Source organism: Malaclemys terrapin, chromosome 21, assembly GCF_027887155.1.
Source record: "Malaclemys terrapin pileata isolate rMalTer1 chromosome 21, rMalTer1.hap1, whole genome shotgun sequence".
Taxonomy (NCBI): Eukaryota; Metazoa; Chordata; order Testudines; family Emydidae; genus Malaclemys; species Malaclemys terrapin.
Window position 1 is genome coordinate 14,423,512 of NC_071525.1, and position 19,711 is coordinate 14,443,222.

The 19,711-nt window shown below is 49.7% G+C and overlaps 1 protein-coding gene across 2 annotated transcripts in view; it reads right to left on the reverse strand.

Moving 5' to 3' along the window:
• Positions 1-6,055, reverse strand: part of LOC128826915 (IgGFc-binding protein-like) — a 29,651-nt gene extending 23,596 nt beyond the window's left edge. For both annotated transcript variants that reach the window (XM_054010469.1, XM_054010470.1), the window contains exons 1-4: positions 5,916-6,055; positions 4,659-4,735; positions 2,012-3,280; positions 758-1,086 (exon numbers count right to left, since the gene is read on the reverse strand). In XM_054010469.1, the coding sequence (XP_053866444.1) occupies positions 758-1,086; positions 2,012-3,280; positions 4,659-4,713 (1,653 nt within the window). In that variant the 5' untranslated portion in view covers positions 4,714-4,735; positions 5,916-6,055. The remainder of the gene's footprint in view (positions 1-757; positions 1,087-2,011; positions 3,281-4,658; positions 4,736-5,915) is intronic.
• Positions 6,056-19,711: the final 13,656 nt, after the last annotated feature.

A 19,711-nucleotide genomic window follows, 5' to 3' on the forward strand; every position in this document is an offset into this window, starting at 1 on the left:
GACAGGATACCAATATAGGTGGACCATTAGTCTGACACAGTATGGCTGTTCTTATGGACAAACTACTCCAAATTCACACCACTGTCCCTCCCCCCAGCCTCGAAAAAACATACTAATTTTCAAGACAATCTGAGCATGCATGTGGATTCTAGAGAACTTTGAAACATTAGAAATGTGACATTTCCGAATCAAAATGTTTGGGAACTTTCGTTGCATGAAAATTTTCGTATTTCAATTTCATCTCGATTTGCAATGACAGCAAACATTAAAACATCCAGCCTTTCCACAAGGGACTGAACTGCTGATTTTTGCTCAGCTGTCTCCACTTCTGCAGTTTTTCACTCCCCTGCAGTTTGGGTGGAGGGCTACTTACAGAACAACACTGTATTCTATGTAGAATAGGATGAGTAGCTGATTTTTCAGTTTGGTGCCGGCTGCAAAAAAGAAAAAGTGGTTCGGATTGAACTGAGTCTGAATTTTTGGGGAATTGCTAAGATGCATTTGGGGCTGTTGTAAGAGGTAGGATTTGAATCCGGGTCTTTTGTTTCCCAGCTGAGAACCCTAAAGAGTGGGCTAAAAACTGGCCATGCAGCAACTCCTTCAGCCATTTTGTGACTGGCTAAAACTGCCTGTGTCAAATTCATGGCTAGTTTTGGATTGACTGAAACTGCCTCTTTTGTTCAATAAAGCATTTATCTGAAAAAATATGCCCAGTTCTAATTATAAGTGAAAAAGTGAACCGAGCCAGACAACTCACCCTGACTTCTCCACTCTGTCCCTTGTAGATGGAGATGTTGTAGCCATAGACATGGATGGTGGTCAACCCAAGGTTGGAACTGTCCTGTTCCCCCATGTTGCTGTTTTTCTCCTCAATGGTGAAGGGCTCCAGGGTGAGGTCATGACCACAGTACTTGGTGATGGTATAGGTGCAGGTGTCTTGGACATCCATGGTCTGACCATCAAAGGTGTAGTACTGGGAGGTCAGGGACCCCTGGCAGGTTCCCATGTAGTCATGGAAACATATTGCCTGGCCGTTCTTAATCCTGCATGTTTCCTTCTCCCGGCAATTCAGCGTTCTGCATGGATCTGAAAAAAACCATAATCTCCAATGGATTTTGCTGGGGAGTGAGGCCTGACATGACCCCTGTGTTCAACAGAACCAGCTGGGGTGCCAGGCATGGGATGGCCAACAGGACCCAAGGGCTGATCCAGATGGAACTGAGTGCCTGCAGCTCCCACTAACTCATAGACTTCAAGGCCAGAAGGGATCATCATGATCATCTAGTCTGACCTCCTGCACATCACAGGCCACAGAACCTCCTGCACCCACTTGTGTACCCGACTCCTAACCTCTGTCTGAGTTACTGACATCCTCAAATCATGATTTAAAGACTTCAAGGGACAGAGAATCCGCCTTTTACTCTAGTTCATATCAGCAAGTGACCTGTGCCCCATGCTGCAGGAAAAGGTGAAATCCCCCCCAGAGTCTCTGCCAATCTGACCTAGGGGAAAATTCCTTCCCAACCCCAAATATGGTGATCAGTTAGACCCTGTGTGTGTGGGCAAGACCCACCAGCCAGACATCTGGAAAAGAATTCTCTGTCATAACGTAGAGCCCTCTGCATCTAGTGTCCCATCACTGGCCGTTGGAGATATTTGCTATCAGCAGTCACTGTGGGCAGTCTCATCATACCATCCCCTCAATAAACATATCAAGCTCAGTCTCAAAACAAGTTCGTTTTTTTTATCCCCACTGCTGCCCTTGGGAGGCTGTTCCAGAACTTAACTCCTCTGGTGGTTAGAAACCTTCATTTAATTTCAAGCCTAAACTTATTCATGACCAGTTTATAGTCATTTGTTCTTGTGCCAGCACTGACCCTTAAATGACTCCTCTCCCACCCTGGTGTTTATCTCTCTGACGTATTTATAGAGAACAATCCTGAGGCTGAATCAAGGGGAGAGAAGGAGGGTGCTAGGGAGAGGTGGAGAGAATCCACGACACCATACTCACCACTGGCACAAATGGCTGGGGAGCCGTACGCCTTCTGGTTTCCGATCCCAACGCTCAGCAGGCCGAAGGGGGAGCTGGCGTGCTCCACGTTATGGACCTGGAACCCTCTGCCAAGGCTGTATTCAGCCCAAGAGTATTCTGTGCCTGGAACTGGCCTCCACAGGACATTGCGCAGTTGTCTCTTATCGATGGTGACCCCCACGGACTCTGATGTCTTGGCAATGATCAGTGCATAGTTCTCAAACTCGTTGTGCCCGTAGATGTGATAGGACTGGCAGTAGCTCGAGACAGCTGGGATGGCCATGAAGAATGGGTCGTATCTGATGTTTCCTTTGGTCCCACCATCGCAGAAGAAGATGACTTGGATCCCAGCGCTAGCGGAGAAGAACAAGGCATTGGAGCTAGGGATTCTGTACTGCACAGCCTTCTCAGCTAGCAGCCTCATGCTGCTCTTGCTCATCCCAACTTGAACTTCCACCTCAGTTGCTTGGGAGGTGGAGATATAGACGATATCACCCTGCATCTCAAAGGACAGCGGGGGCACGATGAAGGTGGTCCCCCAGCTGGAGACAGGCAGGAGCTGCTCCGACACGTGGTCACACTGATTGGATCTTGTCACACAGGTGTGTCCAGCGTAGACAGCCACAGGCTTCTGGGAAATGATTTTGGTGCCAGATATGTCCACTGGGCTCTGCAGCTGGACTGCCTGGTTTGCCTCCAGCTTCATGGTAAGCCTGCTCCCTCCGAAGTGCGTCTTTCCTTGAAAAATGACAGCCCCTTTCAGATGCACATCAACTGTGGTGGGGCCTTCCCAGGCCACAATGGCAAACTCTCCATAGCGATCCGTGCCCATGGTCGGCGTGGCAATATAATACTCCGTTCCCAAGCTCTGCACCGGGTAGACGGGGGTGGTGTCAGCTGAGTTGGGTTTGGAGTTGAGTGAGAGGACAGAGACATCATTGTCAGCCCGGACAACAACTGTGTTGTCGAAGACTTTGGCCCCTACCATCTCAGCATGGGGTGGAATTATCACCGTTGCAGTCTGGCCGGCATCCACCTGGAGCAGCACCCTGAGCGCCGGCTTCTTCATGGAGATGGTGATGGATGTGGCTGGGGCGTAGCCTGTGATGAGTAGCCGGAAGTCGCTGTTGAGTGTTTGTTGTAAGCCGTTCTGCATGAAGGCAGTGATGAATTCTCTTCCGAGAAGGCTCGGAGGGGGAGACCCTGGAATTTCCCCAGATTCCACACTGAGAGGAAGGTTAGGTATGCCTGGAGAGACAAGTGGAAGGAGAAGACAGCTGTTGTTATAGGGGTTGCATTATTGACCATGGACCACAGAACAAAAAGATGAGTGTGTGAACTAAGCATAAGACAAGCAACCGCAGATAGATACAGACAGACGGGGGGAGCACCAGGGAACAGCCAATGAGACAGCATCGCTCAGCATGGCGGGTTGTCAGATGACCAGCGGCGTAACCATTGTCAAGATTTTGTAGTCCTCATGGCAGGATTTGAAGGTGGAGAATGTGCTGGCTTTGTGAAGGTTTGCGGGGCGCTCCTGCCAACCATACAGGGCAGCATGGGGGAAAGCACAAAGGGGCTTGTTTATAAATTGGTATAGGAGCCCATCACACACTGTGATGAAAGGGGTTATTGTCATTCGGTGTTAGCTCCATTACAACTCAGCGTGCAGTGAATAGAGCCAGGGGAGGCTGAATGGTTTATAAAGTGAGTCATGGCTGTTGCCGTAAATTGAAGCACTAAGACCAATCCACAAGGACCTGCTGCCTTGTGCTGTCTGTTATTGCCAAGTGTTCGGAGAACTGGGAAAACGAGGAATAAGGGTCTTGCGGTCAAGGCCCTAGATGGGGTTCAGGCAACCTGGGTTTAGTCTCCAGCTCTACTTGGATCAGCAAGGGAAGCGCAACCCCAAATAAGTCCCCCCACCCTGCTCTCTGCAGCACAATGCCCTGTACAGAGCACCCCTCACTCCCCGCAGCACAGTGCCCCCTTTGCAATCCCTGGAGCACAGAAACCACTGCTTAGCCTCCCCCCCAACTCCCTGCAGCAGGGCGCCCCCTACAGAGCCCCCACCCTGCTCCCAGCAGCCCTTCGTCCCCTACAGAGCCCCTCCCCCAACTCCCTGCAGCAGGGCGCCCCCTACAGAGCCCCCACCCTGCTCCCTGCAGCCCTTCGCCCCCTACAGAGCCCCCCCCCCAACTCCCTGCAGCACAGCGCCCCCTACAGAGCCCCCACCCTGCTCCCTGCAGCCCAGCGTCCCCTACAGAGCCCCCACCCTGCTCCCTGCAGCATAGCGCCCCCTACGGAGCTCCCACCCTGCTGCCTGCAGCACAGCGCCCCCTGCTGAGGCCCCTCCACACTCACTGGAGCACAGTGCCCCCTGTTGAGCTCCATGCCCCACTCCATGCAGCACAGCGCCCCCTACTGAGCCTCCCATCCTGTTCCCTGCAGCATGGCGAGCCCTGTCAGGACTCCTGGGGTCTAACCTGGATCTGGGGGGAGAGTGGGGGCCTAGTTAAATCTAAAATGGCCCCAAACTCCTGGGCGTCACCCACAGTCAGGTGATGAGCTTGTCATGCTGCGAAGAAAGAGACAGAGGCGCCTTTGTGAGCCCTGGATCACTCACCCCAGAGCACGACCATCCTGGCCCACAGGAGCAGCTTGGCCTTTCCGAGCCCCATGTCCGAGCGCGTTGTTCAGCAGCTGGAAGATACATCTCGAATTAACGGAGAGCGCACAGCGCGCTGCACAGAAACAACCCAGGGCCGAGATTCCCTGCTGCAGCCCCTGTGGCTGGGAAGAAATGTCCACCCATGGTCTGGTTTTTATCGCAGACTTAGCTGCTCTTACAGAGGCAATGTTGGCTCATGAGTAGCATGCCGGGCTAGAGGGTGTGAGTCCTAGGTTCTATTCCTGCTACTGATCAGGTGATTTGGGGTGAGTCATGCCCCTCCCCGTGCCTCAGTTGCCCATCTGTACAAGGGGGATAATGATACTGCCCTGTTTTGTAAAGTGGTTTGAGATCTACTGGTGAACAGCACTAGATGTTATTATGTAGCTTAGATACTTATGTGGCCTTTCATTAGCAAAGCACCTCACCGTCATGATGGTGCTTACTCTGAGGGTACAGGGAAGTGCTGGTATCCCCAGTACACAGGGAGGCTATGTGACTTGCTCAAGGACACCCAGGAGGTCTGTAGCTTAGTAAGGACTTGATGCCATTGCACCTAAGAGATAGGTTAGTGCCCTAACCACTAGCACCCCTTTAGGAAGCATCATACCTAGTTCTTCACCTGTGGCACTCAAAGCATTTTACAAAGGCAGCTGTGAGCATTATCTCTATTTTCTACACAGGGAAATTGAGTCACAGACAGAGGAAGTGACTTTCCCTAAAGTCAACTAGCAGTGCAGCCAGGATGAGAACCCAGGTGCCCAGAGTCCCAGGCCAGGAGTCGAGCCCACCGCCTTTCTCCGAGCCAGCGGACAAACTGAAGAGCAATTCAAGGGGAAAAAAAAACAGTTTTTCCTTAAAACACAATCAGCCTGTGGAACACACTGCACCATGATCTAATCAAGGCAAAGCACTCGGCAGGACGTGCCAAAGACTTAGACATGTCTGTTGATAATAAACCCCTCCATGGTCATGCCAGGTAGGATTGGGGGCCTCACAATCTAGGACACAAGCCAACCGCTCAAGAGCCGGCACTAGGGGGAAACGTCCTGTCTAGGCAGGTCTGTTTGGGGAGGTTCAGGTCCCTTCTCCTGGAGCTGCCTGGCTCAAGATCAGCAGCGGGATCCTGGTCTGGATGGATTAGTTACAATCAGCCTCTCAACAAACAGCAGCAGCGGCTGAGCCAGAACAAGACCCCGCCGGCGCACTTACCTCCAGCCCCTTTGACTTATCGCAGCAAAGGTGGAGCAGAAGAGGCAGTTGTCCACTTTGTCCCTCTCCCTCTGTCTGTAGCTCTGTTCTTCCCTTTATATAGGGACCAACTGCCAAATCCTCATGATGATGAGCTAACTGGGAAAGGTTTCCTCGGCTCCATTGGGACTGGAGTTTCGCCATCACCTGCTGGACCCAAATGGGAAGCGAGTAGCAGCCTGGCCTCTTGCTTCATGAAGGCTTTGACTGACTCATGTCTGGCCATCAGGAGGCAGCTGTAATTAACCAGAGGGAGAGAAGTGGGTTTGTTGACTTTCTTCTGATGTTCCAAAGAACCACTCCCACCACACAAGCCAGGCCAGTGATTTGATCGTTAATAGTGAGCTGAGGATGAGTTTTTTATTGGGTTCGCAGTGTTCTTGTAGCCGTGTGGTCCCCAGGATATTAGAGAGACAAGGGAATATCTATTATTGTACTAAAGTCTGTTAGTGAAAGAGACGCTTTTGAGCTTACACAGAGCTCTTCTTCAGGTCTGGGAAAGCTTGTCTCTTTCACCAGCAGAAGTTGGTCCAATAAAAGAGATTACTTCGCCCACCTTGTCGCTCTCATTTATTGGGTACCAGGACACAGACAGAATTAACTAGTCCAGCGCTGGCCGAACTTGTGAATTTCGGATGCACCTACGGAGCTGCCCAGTTTCTTGGATCCAAAACAAATTAGGAGTTTAGTGGCCAGGGAATTGAGCAACAAGTTTGCTAAGGAGCCAGCCATACATTCAGGAATCTGCACAGGCCACAAGCGGGATTCCCCTTGCAGCTGCAGGGAAAGCTGGGTGCGGTTTATCCTCTGGATGGCCCAGAGCCAAGACTATGTGGTGGTTGTTTGCCAGGAGTGAGTGGAAACAGATGCTGCCCCCAGGGAAAAGCCGAGTCATAGAAACAATAGTAATAGATTTTAAAACACCAGAAAAATAAATGACAACAAAGTGGAAAAAGTGAGAAGAAAGAAAAAATAGGGAAGGGAAAAGAAAAAATACAGATGTAGCAAAAAGTGAAATAATTATGATACAAGAAAGATAACAGATAATGCCCCCCTTCTTGCAGCCCTGTGGGACTGTCAAGAGGAATCATGGCTTTGTGCATATAGTGCCGATAGGCTCTGAGTTTTATTCCCAGATCTGCCACAGATTTAAATCTCTATGGGACTCAGTTTTCCTGGCTGACCAGTGGGAATATTAGTCCCCCTGTGTCTGGGAGGCAGTGTGGACCAGTGGATACACGCTGGACTAGGACTTCTACTTCTGGTGCTGCTGCTGTGTGACCTTCCCTTCACTTTCCTCCCACCACCCTTAGTCTGTTTAGATTGTTAAGATCCTCATGTCCTGTCTCTCGCGATGCACAATGCTTAGCAGAATGGCCCTGAAATCGCAGGATCTAATGTTCCCCTGTAATACAAACAAGGATGTATGGCCCCTTTTCTGAACCATCCCATAGAAGTTTATCTCTGCTGTAAGGCGAGGTGTACTGGTTTAAACAGCCTGTACTGTTATGGCAGCACCTACAGGCCCCACTGAGATGATGGCCGGGCACTGACCAGACACACAGCGAGAGAGAGTCCCTGACCCAGTTAGGGTTGCCAGGTGTCCAGTTTTTGGCCAAAAAGGCCAGTCGAAAAGGGGTCCTGGCAGTGTCCGGTCAGATGTACTGACAAGCCACTAAAAGTCCAGTTACCAAGTGCAGGGGCTGGGGGAGCGGCAGCCTGTCGCCCAGCCCTGAAGAGGCGGCGCCTGCGGCAGCAGACATGCACCAGCTCAGGCGGCCCCTTTGGGGAGCACGGTTTGCAGGGCTGGGACAGAGGACAGAGTGCGGGGGCCTATGCCGAGCAGGGTACGGGACATTCCCTGGGAGGGAAGGAACGCGAGCTGCCCCGCCAGCCAGCGCTTCCCCCGGCCACGCTCTAAGGCAGCTCCGGGGCGGGGAGGGAAGGAGGCTGCTGCGCGGGCAGCGCAGAGGGAGGCGGGAGGCTGCCCTGCAGGGGGGCCATGTCTTAGCTCGTCAGCGGGGCTGCCTGGCTGCTCCCATGTGGCCGCGACGCTCTTCTGACCTGCTCTCCCGGGCAGCTGCTGGCTCTGGGGTTTGCAAGTCCCTTGGGGCTGCTCACGTTGGAGTTGCCCCAGGTTTAGAGAGGTGCCGCTGGGACGGGAAGCTGCTTGTTAGGCCTCTTCTTAAAGCAAAGAGGCCAAATTCAGACCCATGATAAGAAGAGGGCCCGAGGCTGTTAACTCCTCCGGACGGGTCCCTTGCTCACACCAGGCCTGAATTCATTTCTCTGTGACTCTGATGTCAGTTCAAGTGCGGAGGGATACACATTAAAGCAGCAGTGTAACAGGGAGCAGGGAGAGCAGCAAGCGACAGAGGGAGAGGAGCGGGTAAGAGGCAGGGCTTTGAGGGAAGAGGGTGGCAGGGGCTCAGGGGAAGAGGTGGGGCAGAGGGGGGCTGGAGGGGAAAGACGTGGGGTGGGGGGGAGGTCCAGTTTTCAGAAATTAGAAAGTTGGCAAGCCTAGCTGAGATTGGGCAGCGCCTAACAGTACCAGGCACTGCCCAGACACACAACGAGAGACAGTCAGTCCCTGCCCCACCTGAAATCAGGGCCCCGTTGTGCCGGGTGCTACCCAGACACACAGCAAGAGACAGTCCTTGACCCAGCTGAGATCAGGTGTTGTGCTGTTGGGGGTGATTTGTTATACTGTTATAGCTTATTAAAATATGTGTATGTTAAACCCAATATGTAATTTGTAAGGATATAGCATCAAATCAAAATGGAGTGTGAACCACCATTTTGTGAACTCCATCTTGTCACCCTGATGTAAAATTATTCTACTTAACTGCCAGGGGGCAAATTTGTCATGTACACATGGGAAACATGCAGTGTCAGCTATATCTTAACTCAGGAAGTTCCTTTGAGAGGAAATGTAGCCAAACTCCAAACCTGGAGACAATGGAACTGTCTGTGCCTGCATCCTGTAGATACCTAACTGCTTGGTTTGCAAAATAAGCAAGGAGGAGGGGGCAAGCAGATGAACAATAAGGGGTCATAAGAGGGGCAGATACATGTAGCTTGCTAATTATGTATGGTAATGATGGCAAATTTTGGCCAGTCATAGAGCGATAGATTATCATAAGCAACTGCATATAATGCTTTGGTGTAAGTGTTTTCTTTGTTCTTTCTGATTTATGAGCTCGAACCCAATTGCAATTGCTTGATTAGCTGTGTCCGCCTCTCCTTATTCCTCAGCTGGAACGGACAGGAATTTCTATGACACCCCCTTTGTGCCCTGTCATCCTGGCCTAGTTACAACTTGATCAAACTGTTTTTTCCCACCACTGGGCGATCTCAAGAACAATTTTACCTCACACGGTTTCCCACCTTTGCTGGGACTGTACCATGTTTTCCCGCCACAAACTGCATAAAAGAACTGTGACCACAGACAAGTGGCACAGGCCACCCTAGCGACTGTGCGTGCGCGATTCAGGTCTTCGCAGCATCAGTGCGTCGTCGTCGGATACCATCATTCCTGAAGTGAAGAGAAGAAGGAAGAAGCCGTATACCACCTTCCTTGTTCCTGTTCCTGGGGACGACATCACCAGAGGGTTCTCGGTCCCCTTCTTTCATCCCGAGTGACATCATGGGACTCTCCAGTGCTCCTCCTCTGTGGGTTTCAGTTACCCAACGAGTGCAGGTCCTGGTCTTCACTGCCACTGCAGCCGTGCTCCTAGTGAGATCATTAGGGTTCTCTTAGTCGGGGGTTTATACTGTTGATTGCCAGGGTGATTTTGGGCCTGAGCTTCATGCTCCTGTATTAAAGCTGCTGTTTCACTGTTTTGTGTTAGTTTTCTATAGCCACTGTTTTATTCATGCTTAACCCCTTCCCTTTATTGTACTTATTCCCTCAATACACTTACTTGTTGTTTTAAACTGTACCTATAGTCAGTCTTTATTTCTCACACCACACCCCTTTGAGGTAACCGCCCCAGGCGCTGCCCAGACACACAGGGAGAGACAGTCCCTACCCCAAGCTGAGATCAGAGCCCTGTTGCGCCGGGTGCTGCACAGACACACAGCGAGAGACTGAGATTAGGGCCCCATTGCACTGGGCGCCGCATGGACCCACAACGAGAGACAATCCCTGCCCCAGCTGAGATCAGGGCCCTGTTGCACCAGGTGCTGGCCAGACACCTGGAGATGGTCACTGCCCTATAAAGGTTACATTTAACTAGACTAGACAGACAATTCACACAAAAGGTAGCGCCCGTGTCATGGACTCACAGGGTCTGGTCTGTGCCCCACACTGGAATCAATCTCCCTGGAGTGACCCCTTGAGTAGGCCGCACCCCAAGGACCCGACAGCTCCATAAGGACAGGCCCATGGCCTCCCTGGCTCTGAGTCTGGACCTTTGGCACCAGCAACCCATGTCTCTCTCCACGGCCCCTGCAGTGAACCCAGCCACGCCAGACACCCGCGGCAACCATGTATGGGCCCTTCATGGAGCACAGCTCTCCGGGAGCATTTACAGTGGCACCAGCAGCCTTTGCAAAACAAGCTCACCCTGGATTAGCTGCCTGGCTACAGAAGCTGAATCTCACCCTCATGTCCCGCCCCGATACGAAGTGGCGGCACCTCCTGCCACCTGTTGAGGGTGAGAAGCCCCGGTGGGCCAGCCTCTATTCCACCCTGGTCCCGAGGCCCGCAGGGGATATCAGCTGGCGGCTCCTTCATGGGGCCGTGAGCACGGGCGTGTACTTGGTGCGGTTTACCCCCGTCCCAGACACCTGTCCTTTCTGCGGCGTGAGGGAGACCCTGGCTCACGTTTACTTAGAGTGTGCCAGGTTGCAGCCCCTACACCGGCTCCTCACCGACATCTTGTTGCGTTTTTGGTTACACTTTTCCCCTCACCTTCTCATTTATGCACTCCCTATCCGTGGCCCCACAAAGTCACGGGACCTCCTGGTCAACTTCCTCTTGGCCCTGGCTAAACAGGCCATCTATAAAACCGGGGAGGGGAGGTTGGCCGATGGAGGTTCCTGTGACTGTGGAGCCTGTTTCCGATCCTCTGTCCGTTCACGTATCCGGGCAGAGTTCCTCTGGGCGGCGTCCACTGGCTCCCTTGACACCTTTGAGGAGCAGTGGGCGCTGTCCGGGGTCCTCTGCTCGGTGTCCCCGTCTGGTTCCCTTCTTTTGACCCTTTGACTGCACTCCTGTCCCTGTTTTTACATTAGTTGTCCCCCGTAATTATTTGAGTTTCAGGCCCTGTGGATCCTCCCCTTAGGCTGAAGGGGGACCCTTTAGCTTACGCCCGCCCACTTCCTGAAGCCCAATAGGTACAGAATCTGAATGGCCTTAGGTCAGCACCGGGGAATCAAGGTTAAAGCACGGACCGTTCTGGTTCTGTCTCCAGCTGACCTCCTGGGTCAGCCCCCACGTGAGAGAGCCCCCAGTTGCTTCCCCAACCCTCTCTCCCCACACCTCCCAACCCCTTGGTCTCCCACTGGGGTCTGCCGCAGCGCTCAGCTTCCCTGCCAGTGGGGCCTTGGTTGCTAGTGTCAGGGGACTGCTGGCCCCTCACTGACCCTTAGAGGGTTTGTGGCTGGCCCTCTCCCAGGACCAAAAGAAAGGCGAAGGGTCAATGAGAAATCAGGACCCTGAGACGACAGTCTCCAGGGCCAAGGTGGGAGAGGCCAATGCTCCATGTCAGCCTGATTGACAGGGCAGGCCGGCCAATGAGTGAGTCAGGAGTGCAGGGTCCTGTCCTCCCCGTGAGCTGGAGCTGCCAGGGGCCAGAGCAGGCCGAGGTAAGGAGAGAGCTGGAGCCAGAGCTGAGCTGGGGAGTGAAGCTGCGCCAGCCAGAGGGTTGCCAACTTTCTAATTGCCCCACCCTAGCCCTGCCCATTCCCTGAGGCCCTGCCCCCTGCTCACTACATTCCCCCTCCCTCGGTGTCTTATTCTCCCCCACCCTCACTCCCTTTCACTGGGCTGGGGCAGGGGTGTGGGAGGGGGTGAGGGCTCTATCTGAGGGAGTGGGCTCTGGGGTGGGGCCAGAAATGAGCGTTTAAGGGTGTGGGAGGGAGCTCTGGGCTGGGGCAAGGAGTTGGGATGTGGGAGGGGGGTGAGGGCTGGTGGTGCAGGCTCTAGGGCGGGGCTGGGAATGAGGGGTTTGGGGTACAGGAGGGCACTCCAGGCTGGGGGGTGGGGCCAAGGGATTTGGAGTGCAGGAGGGGGCTGCGGGTTGAGACAGGGAGTTGGAGTGCAAGAGGGGATACAGTTTAGTGACACCCGGAGCATGGCATGGGGATGCTGACCTTCTTGGCTAATAGCCATTGATGGCCCTATCCTGCATGAACTTATTTAATTCTTTTTCGAACCCAGTTACAGTTTTGGCCTTCACAGCATCCCCTGGCAACCACTTCCACAGGTTGACTGTGCAGTGTATGAAGAAATACTTCCTCTTGTTTGTTTTAAACCTGCTGCTTATTAATTTAATCAGGTAACCCCTAGTTATTGTGTTATGAGAAGGAGTCAATAACACATTTTTATTTACTTTCTCCACACCAGTCATGATTTTATACACCTTGATCATACCTCCCCTTGGGCATCTCTTCTCTAAGCTGAAAAGTCCCAGTCTTATTAATCTCTCTTCATATGGAAGATGTTCCATACCCCAATCATTTTTTTGCCCTTTTCTGTACCTTTTCCAATTCAAATATATATCGTTTTTGAGATGGGGCGACCAGAACTGCACACAGTATTGAAGATATGGGCGTATCATGGATTTATATAGAGGCAATATTATATTTTCTGTCTTATTATCTCTCCCTTTCCTAATGATCCCCAACATTCTTTTAGCTTTTTTGACTGCCGCTGCACATTGAGTGGACGTTTTCAGAGAACTGTCCACAGTGACTCCAAGATCTTTTTCTTGAGTAATGACAGTTAATTTAGACCCCATTAGTTTATATATACAGTTGGGATTATGTTTTCCAATGTGCATTACTTTGCATTTATCAACATTGAATTTCACCTACCAGTTTGTTGCCCAGTCACCCAGTTTTGAGAGATTCCTTTGTAACTCTTTGCAGTCTGCTTTGGACTTAACTATTCCGAGTAGTTTTGTATCATCTGCAAGCTTTGCCACCTCACTGTTTAACCCCTTTTTCAGATAATTTATGAACATGTTGAATAGTATTGATCCCATTACAGACTCCTAGGGAACGCCACTATTTACCTCTCTCCATTCTGAAAACTGACCATTTATTCCTACCCTTTGTTTCCTATCTTTTAACCGGTACTGTAAGTAACAAACTCTGATCTCTACACCTGCTACTTATAATCACTTAAAATCTATCTTTCTGTAGTTAAAGAATCTGTTTTCTATTTTACCGAAAACAGTGTGTTTTAGTTGGAAGTGCTTGGAGGATCTCAGCTCAGATTACAAAGGCTGGTGCATGTCCACTTTCCTATGAAGAAGTGGCAAACTGGGTAATGAGCTTACACTGGCCAGGCTTTTGACCAGTGCAAGACAGTACAGTCCTGGGATGCAAGACTGGGGAGCTGGGGAGAATTGGCTGGAGCCTCCCTATTGATGATTCAGGAGTGGCTGGGAGATCATTCATGTAACCCAGCTGGGTGTGTCCTGCCTGGGGATGGCTGTAAGTGCAGTGCCTGCCAGAGGCCTGTAGCTTGTCACAGCATCACAGTGTGAGAGGCAGCCCAGGCTGGTGGGTTTGGAGGGCTCAGCAGTCCCACAGTCCAGGCTGCACCCCGGGGACCCCATCAAAATCACCCACCTCATCTCTCTAATGTGAATCCTGTCATTATAGCCCTGTTGGGTGCATCCAAATGTACTGAGAGCATGAATCTTGGCCACTTAGGGGAGGAGTGTTGATCTTGATGCTAGTAGACTTCTGCTTTGATCTTACTTCACTCTCTAAGCCTGGGAGTTTTAATTTTGGCATCTGTATCCTGTGTATATGCAGAAAACGATAAATGAAAGTGAAGAACATTACATGAAGTGCAAAAATAAAATGTAGTCTCGATGTTTAGAACTAAAGTTGTCTTATTTTCTTCATTTGTTCGTACTATAATTATACCTGAAATATAATGTGGCTACATTTTATATTCTGGTTATTTATGTTACAATTGTTCTCTGCAGGATATTTAAGTAGTATTTTAATTCCTCCGCCACTTTGGCTTCCCTCCCACACTGTTACAAAGGTTCCGGTGCCCCTGGGTAGGTCAACAAAAGAATTCTTCTGTTGACCCCACTATCACCTCTGGGGGAGATGGAGACCTCCTCCCGTTGGCATAGATAGTGTCTACACTGACGTGCTACAGCAGAACAGCTATAGAATTGCAAGTGTAGACAAGCCCTCAGACAGTTAGGCAGGTAGCCTGCCCTGAGACCAAACTTCAACCTTTCCCCCCCACACTGGGTAGCCATGCAAATTATAGGGGAAACTGAGGTACACATAGGCTTCATAAAAATATTTCAGCAAATTCTCACTTTGTCACAACACATGTCACCCACCTGCCAACGCACCGGCAGTAACAAGAGCTGGGTCCTTATTGTAGGGGATTCTCCTCAATTTTGTCGCAAGACTCCACTCAGTAATCTGGGAATTTATAAGTACTCTGGGTGCCTTTGCTAGGCAAACCTGTACCCACGCACCAACCACAGAGGTTTAAACACATGAACTTTACTGCAGGGAGGGAGAAAAGGGAAAATCAGGCAGAAGTTGGACCAATATTTACAATTTAACACCTTGTACCACCACTTTCCTTTAGGTGCATAAGTCAAAGGCATGAGCAAATGGAATGGCTGATGCAGTTTGTTCTGCCTCCCACTTTCAGTTTGTGGGTCCCCAACTTCCTCATTCACCGTTTGGGGTTCCAGGAGAATCAGGGTCCCTGTTTCGCAGGAAGCTCTGGAGCTCCACCACCTGTCCTGCTATAGTGATTTCAGCAGCTAGCACAGGGAGGCCTTACCAGAGATGCTAGGCTAATGTAGACGGTTGCTGGGAATTCCTCTGCACCCGTGGTAGTGCCTGCAGCTACTCTGACTCTGCCGCTGGGCCCAGAGCTCTGCTTCCCCTGGCTAGACAACCAGAACCTCTCGTGAGCTCTGCCCCAACAGCGGTTAGCTCCACTCTTTCAGCTATAAGGGGATCAGTGACGTCAGGAACACATCAGAGTCCCTACCACCCAGAGGCTTATTACCAACAAGCAGCCAGGAAAGTTCAGACTCTCTCTTCCTTTGCCCTCTGGCTCTGTCCAAGGCCTCGTACACCACCGCGGCAAACATCAGTTTTCTTCGGGGCAACCCCTCACCCAGTCATTATCCCCGGGGTGGGGGACACAACAGGTCATCAAAAAATATGGGTCCTAAATTCAAATCTTAGCCACGTTATACCCCAGGCAAAATGCATATGATGTTCACTTCACTCCGTTGACTCCCTGTAACATTCCCCTGGTGTTATCCGGACTGGTAATCTGCTAGGTCACTCCAATCCTTGACTCTGGGAGCCAGCCTTACCCTGCTCTGCTGGGAGAACCCCCACTCCTGGGCTGTTCACGCACAGCCTCTGGCCTAAAGCTGCTCCTTGGATTGTGCCACCAAATGACACTAGCTAGTCTCTCCGGTCCCAGACACAACCCTAAGAGCCTCCATCTTGCAGTGTCCCGTTATGACCGCTGGATGCTGCAAGCTTATCTGAGTTCATCAAATTAACAAAGAAATTGATATGTACCAGGTTTGTTATCCCAAGGAGAATCTCTGACACGCTTCAACCCAAATGCACTGCTTCAGGTAGAATAAACAAACAGATTTATTAACTACAAAGATAGATTTTAAGTAATATTAAGTGATAGGCAAAAAGTCAGAATTAGTTACCAAAAGAAATAAAATCTAAGCATGCAGTCTAAACTCTCAGCCCTATTAGACTGGGCAGCATCTAGATGAAGCAGTTTTTCTCACCCCACTGGATACTGCAGTCTTTAGTATACAGGTTTGTTCCTTAAACCTGGGCCTATCTCCTGTGCTGGAGTCTTGTATTTTTCTCAGTGTCTTAGTTGCTTGCTGCATAGGTGGGGGTAGGAGAAGGGCCCAGTGTGTGTCCACTCTGTCTGTTTTATACCCTCAGTCCATGTGTTTGGGGAGCACAAGTCCAGGCATGTCTGGGGGACATTGCTGAGTCTCTCCAAGCAAGGCTGAGCAATTCCCTTGGTGTGGCCTCATGTAGGTGAGTCATTGCATTGTAGCTTCCTTGCTGGACAATGGCTGTTGATGGGTTGCTTGACACCCCACCCAGCCGGTGGTTACTTTCCTTGCTGTTGCCCCTGGGGAAGCAAATATCTGGCTGATTCCCACAATTTACAGCATGTTTTAGTGACCACTATACAACACAATTCTCAAAACTTCATATGCATTAATGATATACATATATGGATAGAGAAATGACTTTCAGTGGATCATAACCTTTCCCCTGATACCTTACAGGGCATGCTTTATATGTATGATCACGATTATATGTAAATGAGGAATATGGGGGTTATAGTATGCTCCCCCAAGGTATACAATGTCACACTCCCCTCACTGTCCATCAGAGAGCAGTACACTCAGTGGCCTCCCTTTTTTCATAGATTTCCAGGTGTAAACATAGATGAAGCAATTTGCTAGACAGCTCAGTCATGATTAGAACTCAGCTTTTTCAGATTGCAAGACCAGCAACCCAGGCACTGGACCACACACCTCCCCATAACCTCTACTAGCTACGGATTTGTGTCATCTGCACTCTCTGCTCCTATCCTGGAGGGATAGGGGAAGCACAGTGCATCAGCTGGTCTGACTGCTTCTTGGAAGGAGGCAGATCCGAATTGCGCTGACACACGCAGGATGTGGAAGGATGCTGTAACAGGGTTCACGTCCCACCCCTCTTCCTGGGGCCCGCTTGCTGCCCCCAGTAAAGCTCAGAGAGGCTTCAGGGTTGTGAAACACTTATGTCTTTATTTATATAAGGTTCTCCCACTACCAGTGTCTATCTATATACAAGTCTTGCAGGATTAGTCACCTCCTTTACATGCGGCGGCAGCCTTCTAGCTGAAGGCTGCCAGTTCCCTCCCTGACTAACTTCTCCCTGGCTGCCCCCAGCCTTCTGGCTCCCTCCCAGCCTTTATAGCTTTTGGCTTGTCAGGCCAGCAGGTGTTGCCAATCTCAGGCCAGCATCAGGCCTTTTTCATCAGCCCCAATCTGTTTCCCCTGATTGGAGCTGACTGGGCAGGGGCTAATTAGGTGCTTTTGCACTAGCACCCTGCTACAGACGCGTTTGCACAGATTTTGAATGAGATGGTTGTGCTTCAGAGAATCTTGCTCAATAATTCCTCCAGGACAGGGAATTAGTTTTTAATACAACAGAGATAACATTATCAAGCCCCAGTAGCTTGTGGATCTTAATTATCTTGAGTAATGTTGTATCATCTACACAGTTTACCCCTTTTTTCCAGATCATTTATGAATATGTTGAACAGCACTGGTCCCAGTACAGATCCTTGGGGGACCCCGCTATATACCTCTTACCATCCTGAAAATTGACCTTTAATTCCTACCTTTTTTTTCCTGTCATTTAGCCAGCTGCTGGTCCATGAGAGGATCTCCCCTCTTATCCCAGGACTGGTTACTTTGCTTAATAGCCTTTGGTGAAGGATCTTGACAAAGGCTTTCTGAAAGTCCACATACACTATAGCCAATCATCACCCTTGTCCACATGTTTTTTTCACCCCCTCAAAGAATTCTAATAGATTGGTGAGGCATGATTTCCCTTTACAAAAACCATGTTGACTCTTCCCCAACATACTATATTAATCTATGTGTCTGATAATTCTATTCTTTACTATAGTCTCAACCAATTTGCCTGCTACTGAAGTTAAGCTTACCGGCCTGTAATTGCCAGGATTGCCTCTGGAGCCTTTTTTAAAAATCAGCATTACATTAGCTAATCTCAAGTCATCTGGTGCAGAGGCTGGTTTAAGCAATAGGTTACATACCACAGTTATTAGTTCTGCAATTTCATATTTGAGTTCCTTCAGAACTCTTGGGTGATACCATGTGGTGCTTGTGACTGATCACTGTTTAATTTATCAATTTGTTCCAAAACTTCCTGTAGTGACACCTCAATGTGGGACATTTCCTCAGGTTTCTCACCTAAAAAGAATGGCTCAGGTGTGGGAATCTCCCTCAAAGTCTCTGCAATGAAGATTCATGCAAAGAATTCATTTTGTTTCTCCACAATAGCCTTGTCTTCATTTAGTAATTCTTTAGCACCTCAATCGTCCAGTGGCCCCACTGATAATTTGTCAGGCCTACTGCTTCTGATGTACTTAAACATTTGTTTGCTGTTATTTTTTGTGTCTTTTGCTAGTTGTTTTTCAAATTCTTTTTTGGCCTGGCTAATTATACTTTTACATTTGACTTGCCACAGATTATGCGCCTTTCTATTTTCCTCAGTAGGGTGTCTTTTTGCCTCTAGCACTCTGTTGTTTAGCCATGGTAGCATTTTTTTTGGTCCTCTTACTGTTTTTTGGTTTTTTTTAATTTGGAGTATACATTTACTTTGAGCCTCCATTATGGTGCTTTTAAAAAGTTTCCATGCAGCTTGCAGGCATTTCACTCTTGTAACTCCTCCTTTTAATTTCTGTTTATCTAGCTTCCTCATTTTTGTGTAGTTCCCCTTTTTGAAGTTAAATGCTACTGTGGTGGGATTCTTTGGTATTTTTCCCCACAAGGATGTTAAATTTAATTATATTATGGTTGCTATTACTGAGCAGTTCAGCTATATTCACCACTTGGACCAGATCCTGTCTGCCACTAAGGACTAAATCAAGAATTGCCTTGTGGGTTCCAAGCCTAGATGCTCCAAAAAGCAGCAAGTGATAGTTAATTTAAAATTTGTGGCTTTAAATTCCAGCCATTAGAGAGCCTTCTGCCTTTATTTGCTAGATCCAAAAGCCCTCTATTCTTCACACCCTACTCCTGGAGGAATTCTGCACCAAAAAATTAAATATTCTGCACAAAATATTTTAAAATTCTGCAAAACTCTGCATATTTTATTTGTCAAAATAACACAAATATAATCACACTAGTTTCAATTATTTTGGGTCATTTATTTCAAAATACCTGTCAGCAAATACTGACAACAAAAAAGATCCAGGAAATGTTTTTTGACAAAATAGATTCCTTACTATGCATAATAATACATTAATATTAATACTCGGAGTAATAATTCATTTAAACTACAATACACAACTGTATTTCCCGCCCGCCTCAGAAGCAGTGAAAAGGCTCGGGGGAGTCAGGGTAACAGAGCTGAGGGAGAAGGAAGTAAATTGCTGGGCAGGAGCCTGCGTGTGAACTTGGAAGATTGTTGGGTGTGGGTGGGAAAAGTATGGAACAGGTTTTCGGGGGGGGGGGATTGTTAGGAAACTCCCCCCATGCAGACCCTGGCTGACCCCCGAGCCTCTCCCATTCAGTCAGGCACAGCTGCCCCTGTCCCCATGAGTCCCTGCACCCCCTTGTGTCTTTGCACCCTCTAGTCACGTGTCCCTCCACCCCCATGTGTCCCTGTCCCCCCTCCCCATGTCCCTATGTGTCTCTGTTCCCCCACCCAGCCACTCCCCTGTCCCTATGTAGCTCTCCACCCCTTCTCCCATCACCATGTGGCACTACACTGCCCTTCTCCTGGGGCCCGGG